The sequence below is a fragment of the Lemur catta genome, chromosome 17 (genome assembly GCF_020740605.2).
Source record: "Lemur catta isolate mLemCat1 chromosome 17, mLemCat1.pri, whole genome shotgun sequence".
NCBI lineage: Eukaryota > Metazoa > Chordata > Mammalia > Primates > Lemuridae > Lemur > Lemur catta.
Genome location: NC_059144.1, coordinates 7,542,653 through 7,562,609, shown reverse-complemented (window position 1 = coordinate 7,562,609; position 19,957 = coordinate 7,542,653). Strand labels below are relative to the sequence as shown.

General features: G+C 61.6%; 1 protein-coding gene across 1 annotated transcript; it reads right to left on the bottom strand.

Moving 5' to 3' along the window:
• Positions 1-9,146: 9,146 nt before the first annotated feature.
• Positions 9,147-11,279, bottom strand: ADRA2C (adrenoceptor alpha 2C). The gene has a single exon (XM_045528238.1). It carries the CDS (start codon positions 11,055-11,057, stop codon positions 9,666-9,668), a length of 1,392 nt encoding a protein of 463 aa, XP_045384194.1. The 5' UTR covers positions 11,058-11,279; the 3' UTR covers positions 9,147-9,665.
• Positions 11,280-19,957: the final 8,678 nt, after the last annotated feature.

Below are 19,957 nucleotides of genomic sequence, written 5' to 3'. Positions count from 1 at the left end.
GCTCAGGAGCCATCTGAGGCCAGGTCAAGGGACCTCCATGGAGCTAAGGAAGACCTAGTCCTGCCCCTGGGGCTGGGTGACGCTGGCCAGACGACCACAGTTCCCCACAGCGCGGCTGCCTCCTGGCCAAGCTCTGCTGTCTGGAAGGTGGTGAGAGGACCATCGGGGCCAGGGGAGGGAAGGTGCCCGTGGCCTTGCAGGGGCTGGCCAGCAGCTGATGTGTGCTCTCAGGTGACTGTGCCTGTCCTCTGAGTCCCACGGCTGTTGTCTATCTGTGGCAATCTGAGGGATGTCACCTCCCCTCCCTAGACTGTCACCTCCCTGAGGGCAGGGACTGTGTGCCCACCGTGTCCCCTGCCCTGGCTGCAGGACCATGGTAGGTACTTAAGGAACGTTTTCTGGGAAACCGAGGAAAGGCCCTTAAGTTCCATGGAGGTGGACTCTCCAGGGAGCTGGTGCTGTGGCAGAGGAGGCGGCTCACGTCCTCGGCTGGTGGGGCCAGCACCACCTCTCCCGTTTTACGGAGACTGAGTCTCCACGAAGCAGTAAAGGCACCTGCTGGTCAGTGCTGGAGCCCGGTTCAGCCTTGTTTCCTCCCCTTGTGATGCCCCCGTGTCATCCTTGAACCTGGGTATGAGGGCTTGGAGTCAGACTGACCGATGGCACCCATGGCCCCCACAGCCTCCAAGGAGCATGCCCATCATGGCCCCGCATGGAGGCCAGGAGATGTGGGCTCTGGGGACATTGGAGCTCCAACACTGAGGCTCAGTGACCTCATCTCTGATGCCAGGTGACCACGTCCGTCTGTAACACCCAGGTGACTCCCCCTCTGAGGGCTTCCTCAGGCCAACTGGTCACTGTCCACTCAGGTGAGTCGGCCGCCAAGGTTTGAGCCCTGTTGACAGCTGGGCCAGCTCCTCCCCAGGGTCATGCCTTCTCCTGGCATCCCGGCTTGCTGTGTGTTTCCTGGGGGCTTTACCGGGGACAGCTTGGGCACAAACACACATTTACAGAGAGTAAATTGGGGGTGGCATGCGTGCACATTTGGACTCACTCTCTGCTAGCCCTAAAAATTTCCTTGGAAGTTTCCCCAAGACCTAGGGTTGTAAGTTCACAGAGGCAGATTCCTGCCAACTAAAATGGAAAACTCCCAAAAGTCAAGGCATGTGCACCTGGCTGGGGTTGCCTCCGGGGCAGGGACCCTTGCCTCTGCAGGGTGGGAGGACGGGCACCCCGGGGTGGGGACGGTCTAGGTGGCTGGGGGTGAGGGAGCTTCCCATTTCCTCTAGCCTGAAGCCTGTGCGGTTCTCTTGAGAACAAACATACCCCTCACCCCCTGCCATGGCCTCCGCTCCCTACATGCAGGGGGCAGGGGGTAGACCACTGTGCTCCCCTCTGCAGCGTCTCTGATTATTCAGAGGGACCAGCGGGGTGCCTGGGAGGAGGATGGCCCCAGTGGCCCCACCTTTGTGCTCTGAGTGGACGGTGGCCCTAGACATCTTCTCCAACCCTCACTTTGCTCATCAGTAGAATGGGTCCAGGTGATCTCTGATGCTTCAAGTAAAAGAGGGGCACCTGTGTGTTGGAGGCCCCCACCCCTGGGCAGAGCGGAGGAGGGGGCAAGGAGCACGCCCTGTGTGGGCACCACCTCCCAGGGGGCCCCAGCCCTGGATGTTCGGCTCCACTGGCTGCATTAGGTGGAACAGAAGGCCGAGGTACAGCGCCCCCCCTCCCGTTATGCCTGCTCTGCGTGGTTGCCTAGAAACACTGTCCTGCATCCCCAGCCTGACCGGAGGCACCCGCAGGGCAGAATGGGGCCTTTGATATGTTCACATAAATTCTTGCAACGTTTATTAAGTGCCTACAGTGTGCAGGCCTCTGCGTGGGGCCTGGGGGTGAGATGAGCAGTTGGAAGCAGACTGCCTGGAGGAAGCCGCCAGCTCAGCCTGAATGTCCTCCTGTCCCAGGACAGGGCCTGAGCCCTGGGCTGTGCAGTTCGTCCCGGGAGCCCCTGGCCTCCAACCAGGGCTGGTCCTGCCCATGGGGATGAGGGCCTGGGAAACCCACCCCCCTCCACCCTGCACCCCAGGGCCCCAGAAGCCCTCGCCTCCCCAGGTGGCCAATGTCCCAAAGGTTGAGTGGCTGCCCACCTGGGAGAACTTGGCTTGGGCCAGCAGGGGGTCACAGGCTCACAGCTGGGCCACACCTGCCCAAGGACAGACCCCAGCAGACCACAGCTCTCTAACCAGGCCGTCCTGTGGCTGTGCCTGGGACCTCCAGAGTCTTGCTGGCCCCTCACGCACGTGGGAGGGAGGAGGGGTGATGGGCAGCTCTGCTCAGGCCATTTTCCAGAGGGGGGAACAGGCTCAGGGGATCACGAGACTTAGTCAGGTTTCAAGGCTGAGTGGAAGAAATCCACCCCAGTGCCAGGTGACAAAGGTGTCACCCAAGGCCACTCTCTATCCCATCGGTTCCCCAAAGAGGCTTCTCCGTAGCTGGGCTCCGACACAGATACCCCTGAACACGCCCAGCCAACATGTCAACGGCCACTCTCCTGCTGTTCCCGGCACGCGGCGCACGCGCGATTATCCAGCGTTTGCAAGTTACCACCCGCGGTCGGCACCCACCTCGCTGCGAGGGTGTTGCCAGGGACGGGATGCTGGGCCCTGTGGATTACCGAGCGGTTCCAACAGCAAGAGGATCACGCTATTGTTTTGCCTCTTGCTTGAATCCCTGCAGGAACAACAACAATCAATTTTGAATAACAGCTTCATTTGAACCAATTAAAAGAGGACTGATTTTGCTCGAAATTCGATTTGCAATGGCAGCACACTCTAGGAAATGAGTAACCGGATTATTCTTCACCATAAACATTTGGCATTTTATATCCTGGGTGGGGTGATCTCAAACGCTGCCTCATTGTTCCGAATCGTTTCTAAGACGACGTAATGAATACAAGGCCAGGCCTTGCTCACATCGGGGAAAGGACGCCGCGGACTGTTGTTCTCCGCTGGGGTTTAGAGCACAGACTACGTCAAAAGTAACCGAGCAACTCAAGGAAGGGTCATTCCCGAGCCCTGTCTGTGCAGTGGTTTCACTTTAATCTGAGCATCGTTTGCTACGGCAAAGGGACAGAGAAGAGCTCAAGCCAGGAACCCGGATTCTGTGCACAGGGGACAGGGACTTTGGGGAAGTCACTCCCCTGCTCTGAGCCTGTCTTCTCATCTGTAAGTGAGGCCGATCGGTGATGCTGACGGCTTGCCGAGGGTTCGCCGTGCTGGGTGAGTGGCAGGCACAGCCCAGCCCCAGCTCTGAGACGCCATCTCTGCGTGCCGCTTCCTCTCCAGAGTTCCGTCTTCTCGTCTGTAAAATGGGCGCGTGGATCCCTACCGGGCAATCACCAAAGCCGGGCCCACAGCCAACCAAGCTGCAGTGACCACAGTCACATCTATGCTTTGTCACCTAACTTTGTCATTATCTTTTATGGCCCCTCTCCAGGGCCTCTCTGTGAAGTGGGGAGGGGCCGTCGAACTGGGCGACCCCTCCAGTTTCTCTCTCCCCAGCTCTCCTCGGGGAGCCCAACTTCTCTCCTGAAGGCGCATGGAGCTGCTTCTGCTCTCGTAGATGCTGCATAGCAAGAGCTGATTAAACGGGGGAAAAGCCCGCCCACCAGGATCTGAGCATACGGCTCGGCAGCCGGGCCGCACGTGCAGTGGAAAATCCCCTGCAGCACCAGGGCGAGCCGGAGCCACAGCCCGGAGCGGCCGCCAGCGCTCTGGCCTCTTGCTGCTCGGAGTTTACCACCAACAGCCTGGGAGGCCATGGGGGCGTCCCCTTCAGCTCCCCTGCCCAGCCTGGGGTCCAGGGTGCCGGCACAGTGGGTGCAGCAAGGGTGGCTCTTGGGTTTGGAGGCCCCGGATGTTTTGGGGGGTCCTTGTGGGAGATGGTGGGTGGCTCTGCACCCAGGGGGAGGCCTGCTCTGCCCGGCTGCCGCCTGGCCAAGATGACACATTGTCCCTGTGCCACCGGTGGATGGGACAGGGCCTTTCCCAGACTTGGGGACCCATGGCGGGGGAGGGCAGGGTTGGAGGCTCCAAAGGGCTTTCTGGAGGTGAGACCTGGTCAGGTGAACACAGGTGGGAGGGGGCATTTCCGGCGCTGGGCAGAGCATGAACTGGCAAAGCCATGGGGCATGGCCAAGCCAGAGCATGACATGGGGTGGGCAGGAGGTGAGGGCTGATCAGCACACACCTGGGAGCCCCTAGGAGGATGGGTGGGCTTCTCCTGGGCCAAGGGGCCTTATGCTGGGAGGGCTTTGTGACCCCAAAGGCTCATTCTACACCAAGGTGGGCAGGCTGGGGCAGCACAGCAGGGGCCACAGTCACTCACAGTGGCTGGAGTGTTCCCCACAACTGTCCACAGCCTCCCCAGCTCAGAGCCAGGGCCTGGTGGGGGGCACTGAGGGGACTGTTGCTTAATGAATGATAAATGGCCCAATCTGGTACAGTTGGCGGCAGGGGCTGGACCTGGACCACCCCAATAGGGTCTGTGGCATGAATGCCCCTCGGGAGTGCTCTGTGGTCGCCAACACCCTCCTCTGGAGGTAGAGTTCCCCCTTGTTGTGGAGGCCTGTGGGATTGGTGGTCTTTCAGGTGGGTCCAGCTGCCCAGCCCCTGCTCTACAGATTTTTCTGTTAACCTTGCCTCAGGAGTGAGACAGCGAGTCTGTGTCTTGTTTCCTTTTTCTCCATGGCTGCCAGGCAGCTCTGGCACGTTTTGTGCTCAGACATGAGAGCAGGGCACCTTTAACCCAGCTTTCTGGGCCAGTGCTCCCACTCTGCCTTGCATGGCAATTCCTTATCATGACCATAGTGATCCTTTGTACCCAAGGCTTTTATTGGGAGCAGTGAAAATCCTCTTGGCAGGAAAGAAATACATTTCTGGTCCCCAAGGCTTTCTTTTGGCCCAGAGTTTGCAGTTGCCTCTGCTTCCCAGGCAGATTTCAGAGAGATGGCACTGTGCCTTGCTGCAGTGGGGGCCACTGGCCCTTTCACACCCTGCCAGTCCCAGGCAGGAAAGAATGTGCAGCTGCGGTCACACAGGGAGTGGGCTGGAGAGCCTGGCGGGGTCCCTCCCACGCAGACTGGACACATCTGTGGCCCCAAACCTCCCCTCCTCCTCCATCCCTGCAGTACCCGATGCTCTCAACAGTCCTGCTGGTGAAACAGGACACTGACCCTCAGGATGGGGGTGCGTGCAGGAGGGGCCTGAGGTCCCCAGACCACTCACGGCAGACCCAGAGTAGGGGTACGGGGACCTCAGGATGGGAGACCTTCACCTGGCCTCAGAGACAGGTCCCTCTCGCCTCCTCTATTCCTCTGGCTTCTGCCCCACACCACGTAATACCCTCCGGTGCCCCGGCAAGTAGAGAGGGCTCATCTCTGGTCAGGGAGGCTCCAGGCTGATGAGGGAACAGGTGCCCCTGGCACTCCTCTGCCCCTACCCCCTGCACGTGGGGCCACATGGGCTGACGGGAGGTGGGGACTGGGCTGGGCAAGGGCTGCGGCAGTCTAGCCAGACTCAAGACGGGCCTGCAGGCACCGCGTGTTTTGATCCGACGCTGCACTGGAATATTTGAGCCCTGCTGATGGATGCGATATAAAAATACAGCCGGCTGCCAACACAGCGGGAGGGGCGGCTTCCTCGCCAGCAAGTGCCACGGCAACGTGTTCCCCACCCGCAGCCCCCACCCCCGGAGCCGGGGGCAGGACCCACAGATTGGAGCTGCTTCCATAAAGAGTGAACATTTCTGCTGCTCTGAGGAATATTTCCTCTCGAATTCCATACTGAGCTGCAACGGAATATTTGGATTAAACCTTTTCCCCACTTTTCTGTAGAAACTCAGCAACTGAATTAAAATATAGGAGCTAATTTAAACATATGTATGTCTACGTATATGTGGTAGGAACGGCATCGGCAACACGCCTGGGCCAGGTACAAACGAGCCCCGAGAAGGACGGTGTGCAAGCCAGCGTGCCCTCACACGGTCCAAGCCTCCCGCAGCTCCTGGCATTGCTTCACTTTATTGTGCCGGAAGTCTCCAAGAGCCCGAGGGGAAGCCCTGAGCAGGACACCGGCTGTGCAAAACACCGCCTGTGGCGAGGCCCAGGGATGTCCCATGTAACCCACGGCACTGGCTCTTGGGGGACTAACTCCAAGGGTACATGGAAGGGTGGGCTCAGAGCCCGGCTCTGCAACTGGACCTTTCTGGGCTCACATCTGGGGGTCCTGGGCCACACAGCCACCCTGGGCCTCAGTTTCCTCAACCATAGACAGGGGTTGACAACAAACGTCTCTGGCTTCATGAAGTTGGCGTGGAGAGACGAAAGAGGCCAAGGCCTACTCTGTGAGGAGGACGGCCACCTCGGGGACAGCCGGGCCTGCGGGGGCCAGGTTTACAGAGTGCTGAGGCCTGCTCTGTACCCTAGAGACGTCCCCCGGCAGGCGGTCCCAGGCCCAGCGTGTGGGGCCGACGGAGCCCACGCACCCTCGGGTGGATGTCAGCACCTTCACTTCCCGCTGATGAGCCGTTCCCCGCGGCAGGCAGGGTGCGAAGCTGGGCTTCTGTCTCTGTTTACCCTGCTGAAAAGAAAGTCTCTCCAGGCAGCAGTCATGATCGAGTGGCGAACAGCTGTTGGCTGCAGCTCCAGCGACAACCCTGGAAGGTGAATTCTGGGATTAGGAAAGGAAAAGGAGTCAGGTCTGCTGACATTCCTCGGAGCCCTGCTGCTTCCTTGGGGTTAAGCCCCCAAGAGCCCTGGGTGGGGCCTGCAGACCAGAGGTGACTGCCCCCGGGGCCGCTTTTCCTCCGCAGATCTCATAGCCTCTGGGGCGCAAATAAAAACCTGATGCTGACCAAACGCCTGTCCCCTGCTGGAACAAGGGGGTGGCCCTGAGTTGGAACCGGGTGGTTCTCCAGGCCCCTCTGCTCAGCCGCCTGCCTGTGCCCCATCTTCCCCTCCCGGGCTCTGGCATCGTATTCCCTAAAGCTCACACCTGCCGGGCTCCGGACGCTTGCTCAGGCTCTGTCTGGGCCCACTCTTCGGCCCGGGAACGCTGCCGTCCCCGATGACCTCCTGAGAGGCAGTTGGGGGTGGTGGGATCATGCTCAATAAATACTTATTTTGTTGCTGAATTTGGAACAGCCCAGGTCTTATTACCAGCCCTGTGACCTCAGACAGGTTTGGTCACCTCTCTGAGCCCCAGGAAATGTGACAATCGCCACAGGAAATGCACTAGTAACAGTACGCCCAAATGGGCCCCAACATGTTGTTCCTGTCGGGGCAAGGGGGCCTGGGGTGGGCTGGGGGGCCTGCGTGCTGGTGGCGGGTGGGGGGCTGCCCTCTCATCTTGCCAGCAGTTTTGGAGTTCTGGGCCCAACATGCAAGCTTGGTAAGAGGAAGATTCTGGAGTGAGAATTCTGGGGTCTGGAGGCTTTCTTAGTAAGGCTACGGCGATCACTTTGTGGCCCTGAGCTGCCCTGGCCCTGCAGGGGTGCCAGCCACACAATCGCCCAGGCAAGGTAACCCCTGTGGCCCCTGATTTGCCTGTAAGGTTGGATCACAAACTGGCAGGCCTGGCAGGGCCTGAGAGAGCTTCCAGCAACCCCCCAGTTCACAGGTGGGGCCCTGAGGCCCCGAGAGAGCAGGGCTGTGTCTAAGCCAGCGCCATAGTCCTATGCCGAGCTGGGCCGACAACTATGGACCCTGCCGGGCCTGGTGATGGGAGTTCGGGGATGTCCTAGTCGGCCTTAGCTGGCCATTTCCACCTGCCACCCCCCACCACTTCCCACCCCGATCTCAGTTTCCCCACCTGTGTCTGAGCCTAGCACACAGCAGGTGTGAGTGCCACCGTGTGCCAGGCTGGGATAGGTCTTCCCGGTTGGGGTACCCTGAGGATCCATAGCTTGGGGCGATGCAGCCAGGCAGCTGCAGGGAGGGGCTGCTCTAAGGAACAGCTCCAGCAAGTCAGACCAGGAAGAGGCCTGCTCTGGTCCCGGACTTGAGGGACAGGTCTTGAGGAAGAAAGGCAGGACCCAGGGCTGAGCCCTCCCCAGGACAGACTCTGGGCCACCCCAGGCCAAGGAGAGATAGGTGCAGATCCAGAAGTGATTGGGCTGGGCTGGGCTGGGCTGGGCTGGGCTGGGCTGGGCTGGGCAGGGCAGGCAGGGCCTGGGAGGGAAAGGGGACACCCAGGGAAGCCCCAGAGTGGGGAGAAGAGGTCTGGACTGTTCCAATAGGGAGCCCCCTCCAGCCCACCGAGCTCAAGCGTGTCTGTGTGTGCTGGGGGTCCACCTCTCCCTTGCTACACCCAGTCCTGCTCTGGTCCCTCACACCCCTGTCCCAGGAGCTTCCTGGCTCTGCAGCAGGGACTGGAAGTTGTGGGGTCCTGGCCTACTTCACTGTTGTGCTCCCCTTCCAGCCACGCCTCCTCAAACCTCAGTGTGGGCCGAGCATGGACACTCGGTTGGGGGTGAGGCCTGGGGGGAGCCCCCGGGGGTGCTGGGGGAGCAAGCAGCCTCCAGGCCCCTCCCTGCCACTAAAGGCTTTCCCCAAATGCCTGTGGCATTTGGGCCTCAATGATCTCCCCAGTTTAGTTCAGGAACAAAAAACTGGGGGCTGTTCACCTCACTGTGGCCAGGCTGGGCAAGCCAAGGCCTCAAGTCTGGAATAACAGTGTGGGGCTTGCCTTGGCCTCATCCCAGCCCATCTCCACACGGAAGGCGTGCAGAGCCTTCTGGCCCAAGGCCACTGGGAGCCCCTCCACCCTGGCCCTGGAGGCCAGGGGGAGGGATGGGATGGGAATGCAAGGAGGACAGCCCCCCAGGACCTAAAGTTGGAGTCAGCTTGGATGTTCTAGATTCCTTTTGCCTCCTAGCCACTTACAGCACGAGAATTTTGAGTATATATTTTGCACGTATATAAAGCATTTAGCTTTAACAAAAAAGACCTCCTTCTCATGCAAGAGGGGAGCTGGGACCTGGAGGCCCACTGTCTGGCCCTGGGGTAGGGGTGGGGCATAGGCAGGGTGAGGGTCTGGAAGGTACCCCCACCCCCAGGCTTAAGGACTGACTGCTGCACCCAACAGTAGATTACAAAGGTTTATTTAGAAAATAGTTTGGTTGTTTTGGCTGTCGTTTTTGGCAAACACTGAAATACTTTCAGTAATCAAAGCTCGTCAGTGCCCTCTTTCTCCCTGCCCCCAGACAGCCACCCTGACAGGTCCTGGGGAAGTCAGCCCTTGCTCAGATGGTGCCGGGTGGTGGTGCGTGTCGGGGGAGGCTCCTTTCTTACCCACTTGGGGGGCTGCGTCCCCCACTGCAGTCTAACACCCTGACCTCATAGCCACACCTCGGCTGGGCCCCGAGGCTGGATCCAGGCTGGAGCCCTAGAAGCAGCCCCTTGCTGAGGCAGGAAGGCAAAGGGGTCTCCCTTTCTCCTCCCCCCTCCCGGGAAGCCCAGCTGTCTCTCGGCCAGGCCATATCCTCTCCTGCCCCCAGAGGCCAATCCATCCAGGGTCTCTGGGGAAGCTGCCCTGCCTGCCACCTGCTCCGCCCAGCCCCTGCTCGGGGCGGCCAGGATCTCCGGGCGAGGCGGCTTTTGCGGGTCACTGCCTGAAGCCCCTTCTCCTCCGTCGGAAGAGGATGTGCTTGAAGGAACGCCGGAAGTCCTGGTTGAAGACGGTGTAGATGACCGGGTTGAGCGAACTGTTGCAGTAGCCGATCCAGAAGAAGAACTTGAAGAGCGGGCGAGGCACCTGGCAGGCCTCGCGGCAGATGCCGTACAGGCTGTAGCTGAAGAAGAAGGGGAACCAGCAGAGCACGAACACTCCCATGACCACGGCCAGCACGAAGGTGAAGCGCTTCTCGCGCGCCTGGGCCACCTTGCGGCGGCACACGCTGCTGCGCGCCCGGCGCCGGCGCGACAGGAAGAACTCGACGGAGCGTGAGCTGGCGCGCGACAGGCGCCCGCCCGGCCCCGGGGACCTGGCGGCCGCCAGCGCCCCCGACTCGGCAGCCCCTGCCGCTGGCCCGGGTCCCGGCCCGTCGGTGCCGCCCGCGCCCCCCTCGGCGCCCGCGCGCCGCCGCCCGCCCCGCCGCAGCGCGCCCCGGCGCCGCCGCCGCTCGGCCGCCGCACTGCTCTCGTCCGGCTCCACGTCGGCGCGCGGGGGCGCGCAGTGCCCGTTCTCGCCCGTTCCCGCCGCCGCGCCCAGCCCGTTCTCCGTGGTCGGGGACGCGCCGTCGGGGCCCGCGGGAGCGCGCTTCTCGCTGAGCGTGCGCGTGCGCAGCTTGGCCACTCGGTAGATGCGCGCGTAGACCAGGCCCATGATGAGGCAGGGCGCGAAGAAGGAGCCGATGCAGGAGGACAGGATGTACCAGGTCTCGTCGTTGAGGCCGCACTGCGGATAGGCGGCGCCGTCGGGCTGGCGGTAGAGCGAGACGAGCGGCGGGAAGGAGATGACCGCCGAGATGAGCCACACGGCCACGATGGTGGCCTTGACGCGGCGTGGCGTGCGCTTCAGGTTGTACTCGACGGCCTGCGTCACAGACCAGTAGCGGTCCAGGCTGATGGCGCACAGGTGCACGATGGACGAGGTGCAGAAGAGCACATCGAGCGCCAGGTACACACCGCACCACACCTGCCCGAAGTACCAGTAGGCCATGAGCTCGTTGGCCAGCGAGAAGGGCATGACCAGCGTGGCCACCAGGATGTCAGCCGAGGCCAGCGACACCAAGAAGAGGTTCTGTGGCGCGCGCAGCGCCCGGCTAGTCAGCACGGCGATCACCACCAGCACGTTGCCCACCACGGTGAAGACGATGAGGAAGCCCACCACGGCCGCCAGCCCCGCCACGGCGCCCGCCGAGTACTGGCCGGGCGGCGGCCCCCAGGTAGCCCCCGAGGCGTTGGCGCCGCTGCCCCCCTCGCCGGCGCCGCTCACATTGGGGCCCGCCACCGCCGCCGCCGCCGCCAGCGCCGCCGCCAGCGCCGGGGACGCCATGGTCCTCCCGCGAGCTACGCGGTCCCTCCTGGAGCCGGGGCGCAGCCGCGGCAGCTTGGGCGCCCCGCAGCCCAGGTCGGCGCCCGCATCGCCGCCTGGTCTTTGGGCGCGCCCGCCAGGGACCGCGGTGCCCCACAGCCGGCCCTCGGCCGTGGTGGCTCGGCGGGCGGCGCGCCGGAGAGCTTGGCTGCCGGGCTCCCCGCAGCTGCCGAGCGCGTAAGTGCAGAGCAGGAGGCGCCCGGAGCGAGCGGCGACGCGGCGGTGGGGGGGAGGGGGCAGGTCCCGGGGTCCTCGCGCGGCCCCGCCCTCGGCCCCGCTCACGGGGAGCGTCCCGGCCGCGAGCCCACGGCGACGCGGCTCCCGAGCGGGTGTGCCAGAGCGGCCCCGCGGCCCCAGCGCCCGGCCCGGGCGCAGGCTGCGGGCGGCGGCAGCGGCGGCGGCGGCGGCCCGGGCGCTCCGCCTCCCATCCGGCCGGCTAGGGCTCTGCGCGCCGGGGCTCGGGCCGCCGCTCCTCTGGGCCCCCGCGCCCGCGCGCACCCTGCGGCTCCAACTTTACTTTCCCGGGCCGGGCGCTGGCGCCGCCGCGAGTCCTCCTCCCGATGCTCCGGCGCGGGCGCCCCCCGCGGTCCGCGCTCCGCCGTGCGGGCGCCGCCTCGCCAGCCGCGCCTGCTTCGCTCGCCGGTGCCGCGCCGCCGCCGCCCCCTCCGCCCTGCGCCGGGCGCTAGTGCCGCCGCCGGGCTGGGCTGCCAACTTGGGTCGAGTTGCGCAGCGGGGAGGGCGCGCGGGGCGGGGCGCAGGGCAGGCCCGCGCCGCCCGCCCTAGAGGAGCCGGCCGGGAGCCGGAGCCCGCGGACGCCTCGGCAAACCTGCCCGCGCGGCTCCGGGGAGGAGGCCGTGGCGGCGGCGCGGGGTGCGCGCTCGGCGAGGGCGCCCCCTCCAGGGCCCTCTGCAGCCTGCGGGACGGGGCTGGGCGCCAGCCGGCCTGAGCGGTGAGTTTCAGAGCCTGCTCTTTCTAAGACTGGAGCCTCCTTCACCTCCCCTGGCACGGGATACGCGCGCGGTGGCGTGCACAGGCGCGCGCGGCCCTGGCCTGCTCGGGGTCCACGGCCTGATTGAAGAGCTAGCCTCTCGCGGCCTGGGGAGGGCGCGACACTGCCTGGGTGCTCGCTGGTCCTGCCGAACTTGGGGTCAGGCTCAAATCCCTGTCGGTGCTCTCGACAGAGCCTTCTCCCCACCCACACCGGCTCAGTTCCCTCCTCTGCCCCCTTCCCAGCGCTGCTGGAGCATGAATCATAACGGCGGTGCCTGTGGAAGCCCTGGGCAGGCTCCCAAGCTCTGCGCCCATGTTGGCAATTATTGAAGTTTAATTCTTATGCGCTGAGGCCCTGCTTTTAAAGGGTGGAGGGGTGTTCACAATTACCACCTCCGACAAACACCCAGACTGAACTGCATGGATGAGAGGCTGTTTTGCGTGGGTGGGCTCGCGAGAGCAGCTATTGAGGTCACCGCGCTTCCCCTGTCCCGCGTCCCTGTGCATCCATTCAGCAGATGCGCACTGTCACAGCCCATGTTGGGTGCTGGTGGCCGCCTCCGGGCAGCCTGAGACAGACGCCTAGGGAGGAGGTGGCCCAAGGGGAAAAGTTGGAGTTCCCAGGTCTGACACTTCTCTGCTGGGACTAAAGAGGTGACCCCTCTCTCCCTGCCATTCAGAAACACACCCCACTGGGGCCGACAGCAGAGAGAGGGAAGTTGTCGGGGAGGTGGCTCCTGGGTGCCCAGGAGGTCATCTTATAAGGGGTTGGAGCAGCTCTGTGCCCCCACCGGTGATGCCTAGAAATGTCCATGGTTTGGGGCACCTTCTCTTTGAACTCCTGAGGGGTGCCTGCATCACCCCCGCCTAGAGCGTTCTCCTAGGCCGGGCAGCCTTATGAGAGGAGCGCTGCCGTCCCAGCAGAGACACTGCTGCAGGAATCCTCCTTGTTCACTGTGTTTGTCACCAGCAGAGGCCATGGGAGCACAGGGGGTATTGAGCCAGGGCCAGGCAGAAACCAAACATTCTAGATGATGGGCCTGCCCAGCAGGGGTGCACTTTGGGGGCACAGAGGCCATGGCTGTCATGAGAGAGGTGTGTGACCCAGAGAAGCTGGGCATTTGCCATCCCTGCTAAAGGCCCTCCTGGTCCTGGAGGCCTAAAAGGTGCCATGGGTCACTGGCACCTGCGGGTGCACTTTGCAGAGCAAACCCTTGTCTATACTGGGCCCTCTGCTGTGTGCAGAGAGGGAGGGGCCTGGCCTCAAGGCACTCACGGTCTGGGGCAGGCAGTGCCACCCACTGAGATGGGTGCACTGACGGCACTCGGTGCTCTGGGGTTCTTCCCTCAGCTGGAATTGGAGTTGTCAAAGAAAGCTTCCCAGAGGAGGTGACCAAGCTGTGCTCGGAGAATGAGGAGGAGTCATGAGGAGAGGAGAGGCCCGGTAGGCCGTGCTCCCCAGGGTAGCATGGGCCTTGTTCTGGAGGTGTGTGGAGCCAGGGCAGTGGTGTTGGTCAGATGGTCAGATGCAGGTTTGGGAGCTCTGTCCCTTCCCCAGCAGCTGCCAGCTGCATGGGCCTCCCCCATACCACGAAGGGGCTCTCATCTTTCGAGAAGTGCTTTGGGGGATGCACGAGTGTGGGGACCATCCATCCAGGATCCTGGCTCCGTCGACAGTCTCACATGTTCAAAAGCGACGGCAGCCTAGGCACTCAAATTTGGAGGAAAAAAGGGACAGAGTGCCTGGGGCCCAGAGCCGGACAAGCCACACCACTGACCAGGAACAGCTCCTCAGGCCAGCCAGGCTGAGGGCATCTGGAGGGCCTGGCCTGTGAGTGGCCCAGGCCCTTGGGGACGGCAGCCAGCATGTTGACATGGTGCCTCCGGCAATACCTGGCATGACCTGGGAGGGAAAGGAGGGTCTACTCCCGGACCTGAGGGTCTACTCCCGGACCTGAAGCCAGGGAGCGAGGGGAGCTGGGTGCCCTGGTCCTTAGCAGCAGCAGTGTCTGGACTGTACTTAGGGACTGTATCCTACACAGGCTCCTGGAGATCCCAGGGATTGCAGCTATTTACAAGGGAGCTGGAGCGGTCTCTTACCCTAGACGTGAAATTAGGCTTGACAGACCACTCCAGATTGTCCAGTAACAAGCAGAACAGTGTGCGCCCAGAAAGACTGCCTGTCCCCATGAGTGGCCGGTGTCCAGGCCCGGGCTGGGCATGACCAGGAGGGGTGATGCAGGAGGGTGCTACAGGAGTCAGACTGCAGTGATGGGGCCATGGGGGCTAGGTGTGTACACACGCTCGTGGAGGCACGTTGGGGACAGTGTGGGTACATTTCAGAAGGAAAACCATATGAGGAGGAGCGTCCTGGCACTGTGGAGGTGCAGTTGCACTTCACCTCCTCTGTGATGAGTGAGGCCCAGAGGGCAGGGGTGGTCCAGTTAGGGCCATGCAGCCATGGGGCATTGGGTCCTGGGTCCTGGCTGCCCTTCCAGAGAGAGCTGGTGGGCTACCCGTGAGAAGGGGTTTGGGTGCACGCCTGCTGGGTGCACACCTGGGCTGGGGCACTCAGCTTCACGAGCAGCCTCAGCTCGGGTTGAGGGGAGCTTGTCTATCTCCTTCAGCCACCTCACTGCACACACAGGTAGGTATGCATGCGTACACACACAGGCACAGTGTCCACATGCATATGTGTCCGCAATACCTGTGTGCACACATACACATCTATGTGCATGCAAGCACAAACATCCATACACACCTATCCACATGTCTGTGTGCATGCATGCACACGTTCATGCACAGACATGTTTTCACAACCACATGCACACATACATACTGTGTGTGCACACATCCACACACGCTATGTATGCACACATACCATGTCTGTTACACAGTGCATCCACACACTTACGATGCATGCAGATAGTGTATACGCATGTATGCACATATACATGTTCACACACATGCATACATGCCCACGTGTTGCACCTGTCCTTGCACTCTGTACATGCATAGACACATATACATGCACACTAACACATCCCTGCACATATAGTGGGTGCACGTATATCCATATGTATGCACACACAACACACTGGTGCACACACTTATGTTCACATGCTGTGCATAAATGTTTGTATGCATACCCATGCTTGTACATGCACATGTATTCATGCACATACACAGGTGTGTGCACATCGCTGCACATACTTGTCTCCATGCACACACCCAATTGTGCACATGCACACATGGCTTCACATGTGTGGATGCACACAGATACATGCAGCACATGTGCGCAGGTACCCGTGGCCTTGCTCACCCTCCTAGGCTGCAGCAGGGGTGCATTTCTGGGCCCCCACTGCAGGCCATTCTGGGGATGAGGCTGGGTTCTGCCTCACCTCCCAGTCTGCCTACATCCACCCAGCCCTTGCAGACAGCTCTTCAGCCCTTCCCTCCAGGCCTTGAGGCCATTTGTCACGACCTTGTGTGGGCCCTGGTCCTTGGCGCAGGCAGTCCTCATGGTCTGCCCAGCCTTTGCCCTGTCTTCCTGGGACTCTTTTCCTTCAAGACTTGTCGCATGAGGCTCCTCCTCCAGGAAGCCTCCGTGATCTCCCAGCTGGGCCTGGGCTTCCTTTGCCGGCCAGCATGCCCTGCGGGGCGTGACCATTGTCAGTGACTATGTGTCTCGGCTATAGGCTCTTGAGAAGAGGCCCTGTCTCTGTCCCCACTGCCTGGTTCAAGGCCTGGCTCCCGGCTCCCAGCAGGGGGCTCAGTGGAAGCCCGTGTGGCTCTGCAGGCAGCCCTGAGACAGTCCGCATCTCCTCAGCCATGCTGGACACCTACAGGGTGCTGAGTGCCGGTGGGCCCAGGAGAGTACACGGTGCCCTTTCTGCCTCAGTTCTGTGGGGTTTGGGATGATCCAATGTGGCTTTAAGCCTCTGCTCAGACCCTTACTATCTGGCAACAGGTGAGCCCCTGTGGGCCTCAGTGTTCCCTGTCTGTGAAATGGGGCCTTGGCTGATGGTTCCGAGGCCCTGCCTGCTCCGAGTGCCTGCCCTCTGGCCCACTCGGCTGTGAGCCCTGTGGGGGGCGCTGTGCCTGGCCTGCCTCCTCGGCCCTGGTCGGTGCCCACAGAGGAGGGGAAGAGCCTGGAGGTGGGGAGAGGCCTGAGGGAAGCCAGCCGGTTTTCTTATCTCAAGACCAAGTGGACGTGTTTTCTCCCTCAAGCCGAGCTGAGGATTTTTTCCTCAATGTTTATTTGAAATTTCATTTTTAAAGATGAGGCAGGGAAAAAATGAAGCTTGCTTCCTCCCTGCCTCTCCCTGAAGAATCCCAGAAACTGGTTTGTCTTGTCAGGACATGGCAGGGGCCTGCTGGCCGCGCTGTCCCCGCACAGCCACAGGCAGAGCCAGAGCCTATCGATCCGCAGGGTGGGTCTGGCCCAGCCTCGTTCACGGAGCCGCCAGGTCGCTCCGGAGAGAGGACTGCTTCGGGGACTGGCTTTGATTTGCAATGAGTGTAATAGACTAAAGCAGTGGATCAGCATGTCTTATTGAGCACCGGCTGTGTACCTCAGCCCGGGGCCTGCTGGGTTCAAGGGCAGACGCCCCCACCCCGCACCGGCCTCCAGCTGGTCCCTGCCTGGGCTCCTCTGCCCTGGCTGCAGCCTGCCCTGGCCTCGAGCCAGCCCTCCCCACAGGCAGTCCCTGCTGGCCTCAGCTGCTGCCCACAGGCCCCTGAGCCTGGCATTCAAGGCTCTCCAAGGTCAGGCCTGAACCCAGAGCCCTTCATTCATTCAGTCATTCATTCAATCCACAGACAGTGCGGGGCACCTTTTGTGTGCCAGCCCTGGAGGGCAGGGGCAGCCCTGGAAGACCTAACCTCTGCTATCCCACCCTCCTGGGCCTGGCCTAGGGAGATGCCCCACGGGCCTGCGGCCTAGGCTCTGGAGTCAGGCCAACCAGGTTTGGCCCATGTGACCCTTGGGAAGCTGCCTGTCTTTTCCGGGTCTCATTAGCCGTGTGCAGACTCCCCGAAATGACATCTGCAGAGCTCTGAGCCTACAGCCGTGCCTCGCAGGGTGGTGTGGGAGGGAGGCCTCCCAGAGGACAAGCGAGAAACATGCAGTGAGGCCCACTGCCTTCCCCTGTTGGTTGTGCACACGTGAGGATGCGAGTCCTGGAGCTGCAGCAGCCGCCACGTGACCAGGAGGCACCAAGGATGAGGGTGAAAATCACAGGAGGAAAGAGCCAGTGTCCCTAATTCCATCGTTCCTGAACTTCCACGAACCCACCAGAGCCACCCTTTGGCCAGGCTTCCTCCTGCTGACAGATACTAAGTGGCCTTATTGTTTTATTCCTCTGGGGAGGAATGTTCTGCAACTTGCAGCTGAATGTGTCCTAGCCAGTTTGCTGTCACCAGCCCTATTCTGCCACCCCCACACACCCAAAGATATCCCTGTTCTAATCCCCAGAACCTGTGTGACCTTGCCTACCGAATGGGGCTTTGCGGGTGTGACCAAGGTGAGGACCTTGCAGTGGGAGGCCTCCTGGCTGACCTGGGTGGGTCCAGCACAGTCGCAGGCTCCTTGTGAGTGAAAGAGGAGGAGGAGGGTCGCAGAGGAGCTGTGACGACAGAGGTTGAAGTGACATGCAGAGGGGTCACGAGCCTGGAACGCGGGAGCCTCTAGAGGCTGGAGAGGCCCAGAAACGGATTCCCCCCGAGCCTCCAAAAGGAGCCATCCCTGCAGACCCATCTCCCACTTCTGACCTGCAGAGCTGTGACACAGTCTGTGTTACTGGTGGCAATTTGTCACTGGCCATAGGGAATGCATACAGCACCCAGGGAGCTTGAGGGGTGGATGAATGCGGCGTGATGGTGGGTGCGATGGGACTCCCCAGCCTGTCAGGCTCTGGGCACGAGGGACTGTCACTGGCGTAGTCCTGCCTTGGCTATTGAATCGTGTGATATTGGGCAAGTCACCTGCCCTCCCTGAGCCTCCGTTTCCCCACGTGTGAATTGAGGGGCAGGACTTTCCAGCCCCACAAGTCCAGGAGTGCACTGTGGGAGTGTGGGTGGAGCTGGGCAGTCCAACAGAGGGACCTCGCAGCCCAGTCCCTGCCAAACGCCAGTGGAAGGTGGAGTCCGGTGTGTGGGCCAGCTCAGACCTGGGCGGAGCAGACTTGCCCAGGAGTCTCAGGCCATTTGGGGAGGAGGACACGTGTCCCCTGCAGGCTGGTATATGTCACCAGGAGAGGAGAGGAGAGCTTGGTGAGGTCCCTGAAACCCTGCCCCGCCCCAATCTCTGAGCAGCCAGCAGTCCTTGGGCAAATGGCTGCACCTCTCTGAGCCCCCTGATGTGCAGGTGGGAGGACTAACTGGGGTGCTGCGTGTCAAGTGCCTACAAGCATCTGTCTGCACGGGTCATCCCTGGGGACCTGGCTGCAGAGCGCGTGTGGGCGGGAGAGGGGTGCTCATGTCGCCTGTTTCTTTATGTATCTCTGTATTGTTTGATTTGTTCCAAGAGCGTGAGTTACTTTGGCAAATAAAACAATTCTAATAAAGAGAACTATAATCTTGTAATTCCTGGCACTTGGCGGGCTCGTCATCATCACCACCGTTATCTCATATCTGAGCCCACTTTGCGATGCCCTCAGGCTGTTCCCAGCCCCCGGGTGCACAGCCCGGGAGACGGGAGCCCATTGCCGACTTCATCTCTGATTCTTTTCAACACCGCACATGCAGTTCCCGTGCCATCTGTGCCAGGCCCTGTGCTGGGCTCGGGGGCACAGGGGAACCAGCCTCGTGCAGCATGTGGCCACAGGAACCCGAGGGTGCCCATGCTGACTTGGGGACAGAAAGAGGAGCTTCCTGGGGAGGGGGCTCCCGTCCCAGCCTGGGCAGCACTGGGGACCCTGCAGTCGGTGTACCTTCCACTTGCCTTGCCCACCTCACACAGGGCCAGGCCCCCCACCCCGGGGTCACTCTGCTCTGGAGCCCTCCAGGGAGGTGTCCACATGTTCAGCAGACTTTGAAAGGTTGTGGTGTTATTTCTCCTTTGCCTCTGAGGCTTTGGTGCCGTGAATATTCCCGCTTTGCAGGTGAGAAATTGAGGCTTTGGGAACAGACACGGCTGCCCGGGTCCCTAAGGAGCCTGTGGTGAATGGGCCAAGCTCAGCCTTGCCCCGTCCGGCCTCACGGCCCGCAGTGGACAGCTCCACAGTGACAACCCCCTGACAAGACCACACGTGGGCCACTGGCTTGGTGCTGGAGCTTCTCTCCCCAGAGTGGTCTTCCTGGGGACCCCATGAGCCATACTTGTCCTGTTGCCAGGGGCTGCTGTTTTCCCAGAAGCCTACTGGGACAGGTCAGCCCTTCACCCCAGCACGGTGAGTGAATGCGTGGACCCTCCACGTGGCAGGCGGTTTGCCTCCTGCTGTGCAGTTAATACTGTAAACCAGACGACCCGGAGAGCACCGAGCCTGACGTCTCACCTGCATCGTGTTCTGCTTCTCTGCTGCCTGTCACTCGCTGAGCACCAAGTATGTGCAGGTCTCCAGAGGGGCCAGAGTGATGCAGATCCTGTCCCCAGCCATGGCCAGAGGTTACAGAAGCCAGGGACACTGCCTGCTCTCATGCCCAAGTGGAAAATCAGGTGGCACCACATGGATGGTGGTGCCCACGCATGTGCCATAATGCGTGCAGCATCCATGTGCTCCTTCAGGGTCACCCTCCCCCTCCTCAGGTCTGACACCTGGTACCCCAGTTGCCTCCAGGTGGAATCCAGAGAACGTGCCTGGCAGGACTGGCTAATGACATAAAAGCAATTTCGTGCCTGCGACTTGTGACTCTGACCACAGCAGACAACT

Excerpts from the sequence above, each read along its gene's own strand:
- ADRA2C (XM_045528238.1), bottom strand. The coding sequence starts at position 11,057 with ATGGCGTCCCCGGCGCTGGCGGCGGCGCTGGCGGCGGCGGCGGCGGTG.